The sequence below is a fragment of the Neopelma chrysocephalum genome, unplaced genomic scaffold, assembly GCF_003984885.1.
Source record: "Neopelma chrysocephalum unplaced genomic scaffold, ASM398488v2 Primary Assembly neopelma1_25, whole genome shotgun sequence".
Taxonomy (NCBI): Eukaryota; Metazoa; Chordata; class Aves; order Passeriformes; family Pipridae; genus Neopelma; species Neopelma chrysocephalum.
Window position 1 is genome coordinate 46,795,314 of NW_020897694.1, and position 18,475 is coordinate 46,813,788.

At 37.4% G+C, this 18,475-nt stretch overlaps 1 protein-coding gene across 3 annotated transcripts in view; it reads right to left on the reverse strand.

Moving 5' to 3' along the window:
• Positions 1 to 18,475, reverse strand: part of MID1 (midline 1) — a 242,841-nt gene that overhangs the window by 39,473 nt on the left and 184,893 nt on the right. For all 3 annotated transcript variants that reach the window (XM_027675158.1, XM_027675157.1, XM_027675159.1), the window contains exon 3: positions 3,277 to 3,372. In XM_027675158.1, the coding sequence (XP_027530959.1) occupies positions 3,277 to 3,372 (96 nt within the window). The remainder of the gene's footprint in view (positions 1 to 3,276; positions 3,373 to 18,475) is intronic.

Here is an 18,475-nt window from a genome sequence, read left to right on the forward strand (position 1 = left end):
GAGTAAGGGAGAGTGGAAAGACAGAAAAATAATTGTGTAAAACAAAAAGCATGTTAGGGATACATCAGAAAGATGAGAAAACCCAGTGTGTCAGAAACAGAAAGATTTGGGACAGAAAGGTGTTACAGTCTCTAGCATTCACATTTCAGGGTGTGGTTCTCTTTGAGAAAATGGGATTTTAAAAATCGTTACTATAAAGTATTAGCACAGACTATACACCCATGTTAAGCATGAAATCAGATATTCAGGTATTACAATTGTTGCTATTATTATTATAAAATGTTTAATATTATCTCTCTGTACATAAAACAGTAAAGAATACAAGTTTGGCTTCATTTGTTCACAGAAGTTTTCTTGCTGTTTTGACCAGAACCACTCACAGGAATGCAATAATGAAAGCAAACTTCTTGCGTCTCCCAAGATCAGGATAAATCCTGTCATAAATTGACAAACTCCATCTAAAAATAGTTAAGATTTAGGTCTCCATTGCTGTGATGAGAGGCCGCCCCAGATCCACCCTCTCCAGTAGCTGGAAGGCATTCGGCTTCCATAACCCACATCGCCAATCAGTGCTCGCCTGCTCGTGTGAGAATAAAGTGAAAATAACTCTTTCATAATGGAATAAGCATTAGTTTTAAAACACGGAGAGATTGGGATTTGGCCTTTGCTATAGATGAACTTACTATTGGGAAGGATATATGGGGATCACTAATCTGCTGTGAAGCTTGTTGCTGGGAAGTCATTGACAGCTCACATTGTTGATGAGAAACAGTGGCTTTGTGACAACATTTGGTTTGGCTGGCAAGGATTAATTTATTCAAAACACACAGAGTCTGTTTGTTGTTCATTTTCAGAAACATCAGCTTCTGCTCCATATCAAAAGCCAAAAAAGACATTCTTTTTAAATTATTCATGTAATACCGAATTTTTTGGCTTATGACATGACAAATGCTTAAAAAATGTTACTGTTGATAGCTACAAATAAATGTTAGTTAGCATAACTTTTTCAAGTTTATATATACCTTAATAAAAACTTGGTAGCTTTAACACAGGTATAATAATTTCCTTTCCTTCTTTGTTTTTCAGAGTTCAAATTATATGCGAAACTAAAAGCTTTTTTCTTTTTAAACTGGTTTTAAACCCCCTAAAATCTAAATCAACATTAAAATGTATTCAAATTAGGTAAGGAAAATCAAAGTATGTAACAGTAGGTTTTAAACTGTACTACCTATGTTTTTGCATGTTTACAAATGGTGTAGAATGTATTTTATATCATTATCTGTAATGTATTGCATCAAAAAATGAAAAAGAAAATTTCTTTTCCTAATATTTTGTAATTTTAAATTTGTAACATTAATGTTTCAAACAATATATTGTTTACTTCATTTGGGTTCCTGGTTTGGGATAAACTTTTATCCCAAAGAAGTAAAAAGAAAGAGTGTACTGACTTTTTAAAAATCTATCTAAGCCACAGCTTCCCTAATGCTGAAGATATGCACATCATATCTGAAGTTTTCACAGAGCTCTGAGGAACAGAGATAACTTTAAAGTTTACTCCAACATCCCCACTTGCCAGATTTCCAGCACGGCCGAGGTCCAGGGTTTTGACTGAAGCTCATTTCTTAATATTTAGCTAATTTAAATGCTAATTAGACTAATTTGATGAATAAAACATGGTAGGAATTCATTAGCAACTTTGCTGCTATTGCTTTACATCTACAGAGAAATTTTCTACAACAGGACTCCAGGGACAGTAGCGCATCTGTTACCAGTTGAACAAGTTGGATTCTTTGTAATACTAAACCTTAGAGTTGGTAATATATTGCAGAACTGCAGAGAAGATGGAGGAGCAATTTTAAATTTTGCAAATCTAGCACATCCTGGACATAGGCCACCACTGAAGAAGAGGCCTTATGCTGTCCTGAGCCCATCTGCTTCATGGGGTTTGCTCTGAGATTTATATAGAGAGGAAGAAAATGTGCCTTGTCTCTGTCTCACATTACCTACTACAGTCGTTCCAGTTGTTCTGCCTGGTGTTATTGGTGCCTATACAAAGAAATTAAACCATTCGCCTCATGTCTGATACTGTGGATAGACTTTAATGGTTTTATTGAGCTCCATGAAATTAGCGAGGCTCCACAGCTGTGGAGTAGACATGAAAATTGATAAGACAATCTCTTTGGAAGAATAGTTGGTTGGTTGGCTTTGTTTGTTTGTCTGGTTTGGTGGTTTTTTGTTGTGGTTTTGGTTTTGTTTGCTTTGCTTTTTTCGGGTGAGCTTTTTTGTCTCTTTCTTTAATGCAGCATGTGCCATTAGTGGCACTTGGGGATGTGGTTTAGCAGTGAACATGGCAGTGCTGGGTTAACCCAATCTTAAGAGGTATTTCTCACCCTTAGGAATTCAACAAGGTACTTAAGCAGAAGCCAAATTTTTAAGATGTGACTTTAAATCTATTTAAAAACAAAAGTTGCTTTTGGGCTTAATTAGATCACTGAATTTTAGTCGGAAAAAAAAGACAGAAATAGGAAGCCCTATGGAGAACTTCCATGGCAAAAAGTAAAAAGAAAAGTTTTGCTAAACAAGAACCTGTTTTGGACTCTCTTCTCTCCCTGTGTCCAATCCCATGGCTGAATTATTATGTCCATAGAGACATCTGGAAAATCCCCCAGATATTTGGGAAATATAGGTTCAGATCTCTGCATGCTGAAGATTTTTTGTGATACTCAGAGTGGAATATGTAAGCAAAGGAACTCAAAGACCTGTAAGCACCTGTCTTCTTTGGAAGATAAATATGTTTCGTGTATGACTTCTGATGCCATATATGTATTTAGATAGATAATTCTGATTTAAAAAAAACCAAAACAACAAAACAGTGGCTAATAGAAATCTAAATGTAGTTGTGGATCTGAGTGTTCCTATTTCATTGCCTTAATTTTCTTCCTGTAAATATTACTATGAATCACAAAGGACCCCAAAAAATAAACATAATAGGTGATGTGCTCAAGTGTAGTAGTGGTGGAGGCCACATTAGCATACCATAATAAAAACAGGACAGGAAGGAATGTAAAGGAGGTCATCCGTATTGATAACACCATTTATCAGTGAAAAAGCTTCAAGTCAGTTTGCCACTGTTTTAATTCAGTTCTGCACTTGTTGTTTGTTTTAGGTTTTTTGTGGTTTGTTTGTTTGTTTGCTTTTGTTTAAACTTTTGCACCTGAATACCAGGAGTGAATGCAATTAGGTTTATAACTATTTCAAACAGGGTTCAGTACTCACTTCTACATGCTGACAGGTCTGAATGAGTTTCGCCAGAAGAGTTTCCAGCTCAGTATTCCTCTTAATAAGGTTGGTGAGGTTACTCTCCAAATTTTGCTGTTAAAAAGAAAGGAACACATTAGCATTTCAAAAAATTTAATGTTTAGGTAAATATTTGAAAAATCTAATTATACAGGTATGAACATGAGACACTCATTTTGGTATATTCCATTACATGTTTGATTAGATTAAATGTTTTGTCTATGCAAGACAAGAGAGAAGAAAAGTTCAAGATAAGAATGAGTTCTAGAAAATAGAGTTTCCAAGGACCCACTAAAAACTAGATTAAGCAATTAGTTTTAGTCAGGAGGAAAAAAAAAAGACAAGTAAGGAGAAGACCAGGAAAGCTAAAACATTTCCCCAAAAGAAGTGGCTTATTTTGAATGAGAACATTTTTGACTCCTTATTTCTTGCTCTCAGTCTAACATATGAATTTAAAAGCCAGCTGCTAACTGAGGTCTCTGAGCACATGCCCCTTTGGAAATGTACTTGTAAGGACCAGTAGACAGGTCAGCACTTTTTTCTTGGGATTTGCAGTACTGTGGGGGGTCGATATAATTGATTTAATCCCCTAGTTCAGCAGTTATATTTTTTAATAAATAATTCTAAAGAAAAGCTTCCTTTCTACAGAGAAGACTGAAGTATCTGCTCACAGATTGTGCCTTCACTAACTGTTGTTTAGAGGGAACGTGTGGCTTGTGTCTGGGTTTATCAACTGACTATGGCTGCCACAAATATCTTCAGCCATGGGAGAACAGAGAACTTTCCAGCTAACGGATCTGAAGCTGCATCCTGGCTCTCTGTAATTCCACATGAGATTGAGATCTAGCAACTAATGTTTCATCCTCCCTTCTCCCCTCTGTATCCACAGAAAGGAAACCCAGGCACATGAGGACCAGATCTATGATGGCTGTGACCCACTCCCTGGTCTGGCTGCCTTGGGACCAGGACTTTACTGTGCACCCTGGAACTTGCAGCTACCACTCTTCACTTTTTACTACACATCCTGAGATAACTGCTGTTTTACATGAAATTTCAGCTTCTGGAAGCACATGGGTATGGAAAGGTCTGTGTTTTTGCAAAAACGGCAAAGTTTCCACAGAGATGAAAAGGTCCAGTAAATATAATTTAAGTATATTTAAAAAAGCAAGTCATTAAAAGAGTTCTGACTCTAAACATTCATTTATGTCAGTAACTTCAGGGCCGTATATTTAATTTTGACATAACTGGAGACTTCTAGCATGACAAGCTGTTTCTTATTCACCTATATAAGTGTGTGAGATTAGTCACTTGCTTAGTATTCCTGACAAGCTGACAGTCCCTGACTTTTAAGTGTACTTTGTCCTCCAAGCAGTCCCTGGCATCTAGGAAGTACTGAACAAGAATACCAGAAGTGGGCCCCGTGCTTTCCTCCCAAAAAGGGCTGTAGTGTCTCTGCAGAACCTTCATTCATTTCAACCCTCCTCATCTTTTATTAATGGGTTTCTTTTCTTCATACTACTACTTTCCCTCCTATGTATCTATTCTATCATTTCAGTGCCTGCAGCTACCAGTAACTCATCTGACTTCTATCATCCTCCCCACAACGACCACCTCCATACATACATTTAGAGGAGTGGGTATGTGTGTGTGTTTTTTCTTGTGCTGTTACTCCCTGCCAATTTCATGATCTTTTAAAAAACTTTGTTCCTTGCCCTCCCTTTCTACAGCTGTGCAGTCTCCTTACTCCTTCTTGCATATGGCTTCAAACAAATGAAGATAGCAATATTTCATTGCTGAACCATATGTACTTTGGCATTTACCAGGGCTGATGCCGTAAGCACCAGAGAAGCAGTCAGTTCTGTTCCATTAAGGAAAGAACAAGATTTTGATGGCTTTACATATACGACCCTTCCGAGAAGCATGGTGGCTGTTTGAAACACATAATTTTGGCATTTTCTTCCCAGCACAGTTATGCATATTGTGTATCACTGGCTGTAAAAATACCTTCTACACTACATTTATTTTATAGCCCATTAAAACAAAGAGTAACAAGAATGGGCATCCTTATTGAACTGTTTGAGCGGTATCTTAGATTTCCATAAGCTGTACTGTGAACAATCTTAATTGCAAAGGCATGTTTGCTGCGCTGTCAGATGTCCCTTTGTAAGGCTGAGACTCATGCGAAGTCAAAATACCATATATAGTTACAGTATCAGATAACTTTTGTCTTTAAAAAACAGTTCCTTAAGATGATCCAAATGTGCAAATAGTCTTGAAATTTTATTTATGTAACTTCTTAATATTATATATTAATTTTGTACAGTTATGGAACATCACAGTGATTTTAGATAACTGAAAGTTAGTGATCTTCAACTAAGACCATTAATAAATGAAAATTCAGTATTTTGCTCTGAAACAGAAATATATTGACCCATAGATTATATACAGATTATTGTATTCATGATATTTTCAGATCCTGGATATAATAATCTGTATTCCTGAATACATATCCTGGATAAAGAACAAAATCTTAGAATAAATTTCCTATCCAGTGAATATAAGCATAAATCCATATATATTATTATGGCTTCACACAGTCTCTTGATATCCTCTGCATTTCCTGACTGTGAAAACGGAAGATAACTATAACAAGTGAGTAGCCTTAGAAAAACTGGAGTTCCCATGCTCTAGCTCCTTGAACTGTGTCATTTTCCATCTGGAACAAATGGAATTTTGTTTCCATGCAAGGGATTGGGTTTTTTTAAGTCAAGAATGATCAGAATTTTGTTAAACTTCTGTTAAGAACATCAGTTTATATTAATGCTTTACAAGATAACAAGAACCTGGTGTTGCTTTCTGAAATTAATTAATCTTTCCAGTTTCACTAGGCCACTACTGAATGGCAGCTCTTAAAAGTGGCCTGACTTGAAAGTCTTTAAGGTCATCGAACCTGATCAATTCTTGCAGTATGTTTATGCAGATTTTCTCTTGTCAGTATCTTCCTCTAGTACTTTCCCCTACTTTATTCCCATACAGACCATGGTACCACTTTGGCTACCACATGACAGTAGGTACCAGAAGCAGAATTTGAGCTCTGCCCTCTGTCTTTACTCCACATAGGGGAACCCAGAAAAAGCCTGAACATTTTAAATATCAGAAGCAGAAGTTTGCTGACAGACTTTCTAAAATGCTGCAACCTCATTTCACATCCACACCTGGAACTTCCTTGGTTGTGCAAAACCACAATGCTAGATTTGGACTCTGGCCATCTTGGAAAATTGATCCAGTTGATGTAAACCAGAATTCCTGAGAGAGTGAATTGTAACCAGGTTTTAAGTCTGAAGAAAGTGTACTCTCACATTATGATGAGTACATGTGAAAATACATGTGAATAATTTTATTCAAAATATCTTCCTTCTTCCCACCTAACCTTCTACTGATGTTCTGTTAGGTGAAATGAACCAAATTACAATTGTATTTCTGGAAATGTCGTAGGTAAATCGTAATTTTTTAAACATTTGCACCTGCCTTTCCTTATTTTTTTTTGTCAGTTGCTAATTTTCTTTGTTATCTGTCTATTAAAAACTGATCTTAAAAACACTGGGGTTGTTTTTATTTAAAGAAGCATCATAGTTGCCGTGCATTTGCTCTGTGGACAGGCTTCACACATGTTAACTCAGTAGAGGCAAACTGCTCTCAAAAAGCAAAAGCAAGGCTGAATGCTTCCTGACTTACCAATGCAAACCTAGCCCAGGATCTTGACATTCCATGCGTGCTTTGAAACTGTTTTTACAACATCCAGTGTAAAGTGAAAAGAATGCTTACTGTCCATTTAGCATGGTCTGACAACTATACAATATAAATACTCCTATAATCTTGGGAAAAATCCAAGTAGATGAAATCACAGACATGTAATTGAAAAGGACAGTTATGGATAGTGTTTCATTTTGACTCTACGTGCCTATAAAATGATATGATCCAGAGACTAGAGTTTAAGTTGGAAAAATTAATGCCAAAAATTAGAGGAAGGCAACTCAGGACTGATCACATTTTTAAGCGGCTGTCTAGCTCACACTCAAATAATGATCATGTTGCAGTAATGATTGCGTGAGGCTTGTGCCCTGATTGAAGTGGGAGGTCAGACTAGATGATCACAGTGGTCTCTTCTGGCCTTTAAATCTATCAGTCTATGAAAACCAAATGTGAACCCATGCCCTTTGCCAAATTAACAGTCTCACGCAAAGCATTGCTTGTCTAAAATTGGAAGGTAGCACAAACAGATAGTCCTAAACTACTATATGGGTTGGAAATACCGTCAAAATAAATTAATGTAAGATTCTGAAGAAGAAAAATGCTGAGTTGTGTGCTCCTGCCTTACATCACAGCAGATAAAACAATAACATCTCCGAGATCATCTTCTCAGAAGCATTTTTCTGCTCCATAAAATTCTCTATTCAAAAGGCCACAAAATAAAACACAGCTATCAGCTACACTGAGATTTTAAATTCCATTTGAAGTAAAGCAACTATATTTTTCTAATTAAAAATATTATTGTAGTATTCATTTGAATTTTTGGCTCACTGCTTACTGGAAAGATGTGAGAACTGGTCCACTGAAACTGCAGCATATGCTAAGACTCACACACCATAGGATAGTATATGTAACAACAGCCTTGATCACCATTTACATCGAATCCACCATGATCAAAGCCTTTCAGCAGCAAACACTGACTGCAGTTTGCATTTCCTTGATCCTGGTGTAAAACTGACCAGAGTAAGGCATATTTTGAGACTACCTCCTGGTTTAAAGAAGAAAACAACTTTGCACACTGGAAATTAAATTTAGTAATAATATAGGTTTCTTGAGAACCACAGCCACCCTTCCATCACCTCTTTACAAATGGTCAAATTTAAACAGAGTTTATGTATTTTCCGATCGAGTTGGTTAAAGTATATAAACAAAAGCTACACAGTTACACTGCAGTAAAACAGAGATGAGAAATAAAACACTGTAAAGCAGAAGTGTGATTACATCCTAACTTACTCAAGCTAGCAAGGTAACCAGAGTTGACATGGCAGAGAAGTCTTTAGTATATGCAGGCTGGCTAGAGATCATGAATACACCCCCTGTCACTAACACAGTCCATTCAACCACATCTTCACTGAGACTATTTTTCCTCCTAGTTTGAAGGCATTACGCTTGCGTGTGCTCCAGTTACGTTTCCACCTCATCGTGGTGACATACCCCACGAACTAGTCCTGTTGCTCCCAGGACTTGTGTCTTATCTATTAAAAAAGTTGGCAATCAAATCTGTAATAACTGCCAAAATATCAAATATGGTTCTCAGCCACGTTTTAGGTATATGTGAGTTTAATGTTTCCTTTGGTGTTCTTTATTTAAATGGACATGCCACATGCACATGGAAAAACTTGAGCTAATTTTTATTCTATGTAATTGTCCTAAAATAGGTGACTACTCTTCTGCAGGATACATGAGATTGAAATACATGTATTTCTCCAGCCAGGGAACGGAAACATTCACAGTTAATAGGAATGACTGATCTCAAGTCTCAAATGTACAGAGCTTGACAACTGCTCTTCACATTTCTATGTGTAAAGAAATAACTGCTATCAACAGTGTTGATACACTCCTGGGGACTAAGATATTTATCTCAAGTGATTATAGTATATCACAAAGAAAGACCCATGAGATACTGCACTGTTAAGTAATTGTCCAGGACTGTTTTTTTTAAAAGTGCAATGAAAATACCTGCATTTGAAGCCACTATGACTTCAATGGTGTGAGCTAAGTTGTGTCTATTTTTATATTTCACAGGAATGTCACTTAATTTTTTATTAACCTCTATTTAATACGGGACATTGTGGAAACTAAAGAAAATCCAAGCATTTCAAATTCCTGACCACATAAAATCTGAGAAGGCAATATTCTAGGAAAAATCTTCAATTGCACTCTTGTGTCTCTGGAAAGACATGTCCTCAAATATGGTCCTTGCCATTTGCAGCCACAGCTCTGCCCTTTGATTTAACTATACTCATGAGTCTTTTAGACTTCCTTCACTGTTCTTCTCTTTTCCTTGGAGCGCGAGAGAAATTTCATAACTGGGGCCTTGAGGAAAAAGAACAGGACAAGAAATACACATATAGTACGCTACAGCAAAAGTTTTCCACTGATGTGTACTGTAAGGCTTTGGAAAGAAACAATACATATTCTTAAAAACTATTCTGCCCCTAACAGGGACTGTGATTACCAAGAACGCAGGCCAATGAAACTTACATGGCTTTGTTATTTTCCTTATTGTAATGGAAGGACATACAAAAATGAAATGAAAATAACATTTTCTTTCAAACAGGCATTCAAATGTTACAAGAACTTTGTTCGAATTTAGAAAGTGACAAAACTGACTATATAGGACAAATTTTTTTTAGAGATTCCCATTTCAATTAACCTATTAGAAGATATCCAAATGTTAACTTGGCTGGGATATGGGGGATTGTTTCAGTCCTATTTTTAATTAATCAAAGAAGGACCAGGATAATAATCAGCAATCTAGGATCAAGAAAGAATAGGTTTAGCATCTGACCAAATTAAAAGCAAAAATGTATCTCGGACTGGTATATGAGTTAATAAAGGTTTGCAAAAGTGTAGATATATTTGAGGCCACAATATATTACATTTTTTTTCCCCTTCAATGAAGGAGTCAAACTGGAAGCTGAAGTGTTAAAGGAACACAACAAATACCAAACACCTTGCATTTAAAGCATGTCATTAAAGACTTATTGTGGATAGCTAGAGGGTTTATAAGCTCCTGCTTTTCCCTATGGGCTAATCCAGAGCAATGAAGGGGGTTAAGGAGAACTTGAACTATTGCACGGCTGTTCTACACCATCCTACATCTAATTCCAACCTCCCAGGACATGGAATGTACTTAAAACCAGGAATTCAACATGAGCTCCTGCTCATGAGATGCATAGTGTAATCTTGCACAAGCAAGATCTGGGAAGTATTCATTCCAAAAACTGAAATTTTAGTTTTTCACAAAGCTAATGACGGACATCTATATGAAAAGAAAGCAAAAAGTTTATCTTAAGAACCACAATTTATGCAGTGTTAATGAAGTCCTGGTTTCTACAGATGTCTGCCTAAACATTTCTGAAAGCTTGTATTTATTTTCGAGGTTCTATTGTGGAAAAAAATCTGGTTTTAATCGGTCAATACATGTTACTGCATTTTGTGGTTGAAAAATTCTATCTTATCTAAGCAAGTATGTGTAAAAACAATTCAGTATTATGCAAAACTGGCAGGTTAGAAAGGACAGCTGGATAGGTAAGGAGTAGAGAAGGTCAACATGGTGATTTGGTCTGTATAAGGTAACAGGCTGGTGGAGCTGCCACAAACCTAATTCAGCTCTTTCTGCTGGCTTGTAATAAAGCTGACACTTGAGGGCAGCTGCACCCATCTGTATTTATGTTTCTCAGCATAGCAAACAGACCTCTATAGCTTGCTCTCCTGAGGATATTAATTGTCCATCCAGAGAATGAAGCTGTGAGTCCATCTCCCGTGCAGTTCCACTATAGGGAAGAAACAGGTGCATCTGTGAGCACAGTATATTCCCAGCTGTTGCCCTGGTGGTGTATTAGGAGCCATATAGGCACCGTCAGTAAGCCCAAGTGAAGCCAGAGAACCACAACTCTTTTGGAAAATGAGATCCCACTGTGCAATGGCACAGTTCATGAAGCAAGTGTCAACCACTAGTCAACCAGAAAACCCAATTCTGACATAGGGTGAAATATACTAAACCAAGCACCACTTAAAACTGTGTTTTATGGGGAGTTTTTTTTATGTTTATAAACTCTCCAAAATTTTGCCAATAAGTACACCATGAGCTAATTCTTCCACTCTGGAGCGTTCTGGTTTTGCGTCACTGAAGTCGTTGGTGGCTCTGCCTTTTCCTTGCAGGGAAAAGGCTCCAGCTGAGAGAGGTTACTCATCTTAAAAAAGTTGGCATCTGTCTGGTTTAGTGCTCATTCTGTCACATGCTGGCTGCCTTGCTGCCCATGGTTAGAGCTTGGTCTGGGCAGAAATGGGAATCTCCCTGTGTTTTCTTCTCCTCATTTGCTCTATTTCCTTTTCAGTAAACTAAAACCATCTACTAGATTGAGTATATGCCCTGAAATAATTTTGATATGGGGAACTTGACTTCCCCACAGTCTTCAAGTTTAGATACAAGTTTAAGTACTTTTTGGAAAAGAAGGCTTAAACATTCGTCTAAAATACTTATCAACCTGGCCTGATAATATAATTTATCAGTATTTTCCTATACAAAACTTTTGACCAAGGATGAGATCTCACATTAAGGAGTTACTAAAATAATCATCCTTGACTCAGATTCCAGCTACAGAGCTGGTATTATATTTAAACCTTTGAGTTCATAAGTTCTATGGAAAAACCAGATAACGTTAAATAATCTTAGTATAATTACATACTTAGGGACTTATTAAAACAATATGATGGTGGTGAGCTGAACTTAAACTAAATAGTGAGTATAAATTGCAAGGTACAGATCATGATTTGGAAGCAGATTTTATTTCATATTTCTCTCATAGTCAGGTGAAGTTTCTGTTTTGACCTACCAATATTTCACCAGAGATCAACTCAAGATTTCAAATTCACTAACTAACAACAACAAAAAGAAACCAAACCAAACCTAAAAAAGACAAAACCCAAACCAAAAGAGCAACAACCCCTCCACAAATTTTAGCTGGAAAACTAAAAGGTCTGAGTATACTTTAAATACTGATACACTGGAAAATGAACCATGACTAGTACAGGACTTCATTTTTGCCTTGTATTTTGCAACTGATAAATGAAAGAAAAGCATACGAAGAAGATAGTCATCAGTCAGAAGTACCATCCTCTCCCATTTAATGTAAAACACTAACAGCTTTTCCTTCTCTTACCTCAGCAGTGTATCTGACTCCATTCTCAGACATCCTAATCTCCCTCACTACTCTTATGTGCAAAACATGTTCATAATTTGCCCCTTTTTTTCTAGTCATGCTGTGACCTGTCCAGCAGCTGCAACAATGTGCCACTCACTTCCTGCTATATTTTATGAACCTGAGTTGAACTCAGTTGCTGGCTCTTGCTTTGCTAGCAGTGCATGGTGCCAAGAGTTTCTGTGAGGAAGGTCTGAAAGTAACTTGGATGCTCAAGAAAATGCTCAGGCGGTGAGGGATGCATGCTGCAGTCAGAGGAGCACCTGAAGAAATAACTTCTGTCCTTCCCCTGCTAAAGTCCCTACTGCAGTGCACATTCACAACGACTAAAATGCAATAGTCAATTTAATGACACATTATTTTTTAACAGCCCTCGACAATGTATTTGCAATAATTGAAAAAACCAACAAGCAAAAGCAAACACCCCATGTAGAAGTCACGGCACACTTGGGTATTTCACTTATTTCAACACTGCAGATGATCACAGATGTATTTTATTTTACTCATATGAACTAATCAATTAATATGAACTAATGAATTGTTCATGAGAGTATGAACAATTGTATGAGAATACTTCTAAGTAGTTAATTTTAGCTCAGGAAAGCATGATTGCAAGTGCTTTTGTAGTTTATTTTTACTGTGTTCCTACGATCATAAATCACTTGTAGCATGCCAAATAATAAACATAAATCACTTCACCAATAGTTGAGATCATCAATGGTTGAGATCCCATATATACCAAACATTATTTTCTGGGGGTTTTTTTATTTCTGATTACACACAGTTTGAAAGGTAAAACTGGGGTAAAACTTCTGTCAGTTAAGAATCAGTGGATTGTGACAAAATATTCCTAGTACAATCACAGAATTCTGGTCTCACAAGACTTTTAAAATACACATTAAAATATAAAAATTCTGCTGTAGTTTGCAAGATGATAGATCACATCGTGTGAAATCAAAGGACTTTTTTGGAAAAAAGTGCAAATAGAAGTCCAGATATGTACACCTGTAAGATTTTAAACTCACACTGTTCAAGCATGTGCTTATCTATCCCTGGTTGGGTGCATAGACCAGGGAACAAGAGGCTGGAGCAGTGCTGCAGAAAGGGACCTGGGGGTCAAGGTCGACAGCAAGTTGAATATGAGTCAGCAGTGCCCTGGCAGCCAGGAGGGCCAACTGTGTCCTGAGGGACATCAGGCAAAGCATCGCCAGCCGGTCGAGGGAGGGGATTGTCTCGCTCTGCTCTGCACTGGGGCAGCCTCACCTTGAATACTGTGTGCAGGTTTGGGCAAAGCCATATAAGGAAGATATTAAGCTATTGGAGTGTCCAAGGGGGGGCAACAAAGATGATGATGGGTCTTGAGGGGAAGCCATATGAGGAGCAGCTGAGGGCAGTTGGTTTGTTCAACCTCGAGAAGAGAAGGCTGAGGGGAGACCGCATTGAAGTCTACAGCTTCCTAGGGAGGGGAAGAGGAGGTGCAGGCACTGATCTCTGGTCACTCTGTGGTGACCATTGATAGGACTGAGGGAATGGTCTGAAATTGTGCCAGAGGAGGTTTAGGTTGGATATTAGAAAAAGGTTCTTCACCCAGAGGTGGCTGGGTGCTGGAACAGGCTCCCTTAGGAAGTGGTCACAGCACCAAGCCTGACAGAGTTCAAGAAGTGTTTGGACAATGCTTTCAGGCACATGGTGTGACTCTTGAGATGTCCTGCACAGGGTCAGGAGTTGGCCTCGATGATCCTTGCAGGTCTCTTCCAACTCAGCATATTCTGTGATTATATGATCTTCAAATGATTTACAAAGAATCTAAGATTCTTTCATCTTATCTAGTCCAGCATATCTAAACTAAGGATGCAGAACCAAGCTTATCTTACATGGTCTGCTGATCATCATCACATCAGGTGAGCTAACAGTAGCAAAACGTAAAATCAACCTGCCTGAACCCTCCCGTATAGCTTTGCCCACTTTTCTGTAGCCATTTAATATGATAGGCATTCAGGTAATGAAAAATAAATGACCTCACATTTGGGTGAAAAGACCAGCAATTTAGATAGATGTGCAAATCCAATTATTCCTGAAGAAAGAGAGGGAGAGATCTTAACATTTCATTTGACACATTTACATAATGGGATCAATTTATACGGACTTCCTCCAGACAAATTATTAATTTGATTTATGACAGCCTTTGAAGTTTTCCTACTATCAAGGCTAGCAAACTTTTTCTGCTGAAAACATAAGACAATGGTGATTATATAAGTATGTTTTTCATGGCACTTTGGAAAGATAAAAAACTTTAAAGAACATGGAAGTCTCAATTTGAGGCCTTCAATTAATTCAGTTTGATTTTGATCTCAGACAAAGTTTTCTTTGGAGAAAAGACAAGGACTTGATTTATCCAGTGCATTACTTGGGGTCTGAATTTTCTACATCCATTGTTTCTGAGAGCTGGGCCTAAAGACTTTGTGAGAAATACCTTCTCTTTAGCCATACAAAACATACACAAACAAGCATGCATTTACATAGGTACTCATACATGCTCTGTAATATGAAAAAAATGAGTTATGCAATGTGTAAGTGGTGTAGAGAGAGATCACTGAGTATTCTTTGGTAGTTTTGTGATTGGTCAACAATAGCATTTTGAGGTCACACTATACTGATTGAGTCCTGACTTCATACAAAGCAGCTTTTAAAACACCCCATAACTATTTAGCTCTTTAATTTCCTTTTTTCTTTTCATTGACTGAAGAGTTAGATCCCTTCTCCCTGGAGAACTGAAGACTCAGGGAGCCTCATCACAGTATCCCTGTACTTAAAGGGCACCTGCAAAGCATAACGTCTCTTCACAAGCAGTCACATGGAGAAGATAAAGAGCAATGGGTACAAGTTGCACTGTGAGACATTTCACCTCAATGTAAGAAAGACATTTTTTACAGTAGGAACTATCATTTACTATAAGAGCCTCCCCAGGGACATAGGAGAGTCCTCATCACTGGGGATCTTCAAGATGTGATTGGACAGATAGTGTACATAACTTCATCTAGGCTCCCTTCTACATGCAAGGTTGAAACAGATCATCATTCGAGGCCCCTTCCAAATTGCAGGCTTCTATGGTTGATGGTTTATTAATCATTTTTACTAGTTAAAGGGCTGCACCTATAACTGAATTATTCTTTTAAGTATGGCTCTGTGTGCATGTGCGTGTGCATGGGTGCACATGCGCATGGGTGTGTTTTAGCAAATACTCCAGTCAAACCAACCTACAGGTTAGCTTGGCCTCTTATTCCAGCTCACTGAGCTCCATGGCTGTATTTTGAGCTGATTGGCCAAGTTGATACTATTTCAATTATGGAACTCTTTCCTGATTTTGAGCACTAGAGGGTCATTAACAGTCAAAAGTGAGTTATGTACAGGAGAGGAGAACTGAGATCTCTGTAATTCCTACTGGTCTGGTCCACTCTTTCCTGTATCTCCAGAAGTTTGGAAGGTAAATCCTGGGAACACTTGTGAACCTTCAGGATGTCAGGCTCTCCCAGACTGAGAGCCTTCTATTCCTCAGTTCTGCACATGAGCCTGTTGGTCCTCTGCATAAACACGCAAGTCTGTGAGATGGCCAAGAAAGTAATTGTGCAAATAGCTGAGGAGGTGCCAGGAGAACTACACCATGTATTGCCTGTGCAACTATGTTGAGAGGCTCTATTTTCCAAATTGTTCTTACATTATGACAGGAAAAGCAAGTTGGTTTTGGTAAACCTTTCACTTTGTTGTAACTGTTCATGCAGGAGATGGGAATTACATTTTGGAAATTGCATATTCTAGATAATACTGAATATTGAAATGACAGCTCGATTAGCTTCCATTTTTTTCATTTTTTTCTGCCAGAGTGGTTTCTATTGCACACACAGTGTAAAACTATCTTTTATTCAGGATTTTTTAATTAATAAGGAATTTATTTTACTTTATAATTTAATATCTCAGGGGTCTTTTTGGTTTTGTATTAATGCATTTATTCCTAAAGCTAACAGCAACTCATATCTTCCAATGTCTTTATTTCCATAGTAACCACCTTATTTTGACTGAAAGAAACAAATGACACACCAAATACGAGGCCCTAAAACGCTTTAAATTACTCATTCAAATAATTAAAAAAATTGATAAAACAAATTTTCTTAATAGAGATAAAACAGTAATAATGCATACTTTGTACTTTCCCTATATGAATTTCAATTACTTCTACAAAAGAAAAACTTTGTGATCCTTATTTTACAGATTATTCAGTTTCCCTAAGATAAAATGCCTTTAATAAAAAATGCATTGAAGGCTACACTGGTTTTTCTATTAAGTCAGTGGGCCTTAAATGAGATTCATCAGAAGCCAGTAAAGTTAAGGAGATCCCTCCCATCATGGATACCATGTGCTGGTAACATATGTTTGTTCAGGCAAGTTATCTGGGCGCTCAAGATAATGATTATTACTTTGTTGTCAGAGTGGTATCAATTATTTCTCAAACAACATATACATGATTACTGATGACAGCAAAAGCAATGCCTCAAAGAAGCCTAGGTTTGGCATAACACAGGCACGTTGCCCTTGCCACAGTCCAGTGATCAAAATGAAAACTTACTGGATCAACATTCCCAATTCAGATTCCTAGAACTAGCAGCTCAGAAACATTTTACAAAAAAAATCATCTTGCTGCTGAATGTAATTTTGGAACTGCGTATCTGGAAAAAGGAGATTTCAGTACTTCCTGATGGGTTTGTCCAGACCTCTAAGGCTGTCCATTCCCATTACTAAACATGTGCTGTGGTATGTCTCCAGTGTATGACACTAGCTCCTGGGCACTTTTCAAAGTAAATAGAAGTCTGGTTTGTTTCATCTGGCAGAGTTCCCTACAGGTAACCTCAGAAATGTCTTAGGTACAAATAAAGTTTTTACATTAAGAATGCATTTGTGACTAAGGGTCAAACAACAAGCACGAAAATCAAATCTGAATGAAAGAAAAGAGAATCACAGTAAAAGCAACAGATTTAATAGCACAACTTGTTGATTTTCTTTAAGGAAACACTGTATTTGGAAGTACAGCTCTTAACCCTGATAATTGCAGGAAAGGCCCCACAGATCCTGTGGACAATGAGCTGACCATGTGCTCTCACAGCAAAAGTGGCTATTGTCACCTTGAAAGCGCTCAAATGCTGAAGAGGTTGCCTGAAGATGTTGCTCAAAGGGGCTGTGGGGTTCTATCCTTTAAGACAATCAAAACAGTTAGCCCCTAAGCAACCTGCCCTCGTTGTGCAAGGGGCTGACTAGATACTTCAGAGGTCTCTTCCAAACTAAATTATTCTGTAACTCTGTAATGAAGATGCTTATCTTCATACATCATAAATTTTACTAAAATTGTGAAAATCTGTAGATAAATAGTTGAGCCTTAGATAACTTTTATATAAAGAACTTAATGAAGTATATTTTTAGAAGCTTTCGTATACACTATTTTTTGTTTCAGCGGAGCTATGAGACCTAGAACATCCCAATATGAAGTAAGCTAATGTGCTTTCCATAAAAGTACCAGGAACTATTAAATACCTATGAATTTAAGATTTTATGTTTTTAAGGAGACATATTTTGTCAAAATCAATTTTAGGATTTTGATAAGCCTATTAATTTATCATATATGACTAATATACTCATCATAATAGTACATGTGTCAACTTCTTGTACATTTGACTGCACTATTTAAAGTATGTTGTAAGCCATGAGTGAATAATATGGCCACATAGCTTTTTCTATTAACTTCCTTTAAACTATTCTTTGAATTCTTACCTTCTGCACAATATCAACTTTTAGTGAATAAAATTTCTGAGTAATGTACAGTTAGAGATGCATCACGTCTTTCCTGCTTCACCTAGAATCTTTGACAAAGAGCAAGACTGCAGCTTATTAAGGGATGTTTTCTGTTTTCAGTGCAATTGCAAGAGATGGTAAACAAAACAGAACAGGGATTCCAAGGCATCTTCAGCCTTTACTATTTCATGTACTCTACTAGATAGAGAAATCTGATTTATTTTCCTCTCTTCAGCGTTGGTTGGGCACTGCAAGCAAGGGTGGAAAAATTACCACTCTTTTTTCAGGTCTTAGTCTGCCAGCACGTGGCATCAGACAGTTGT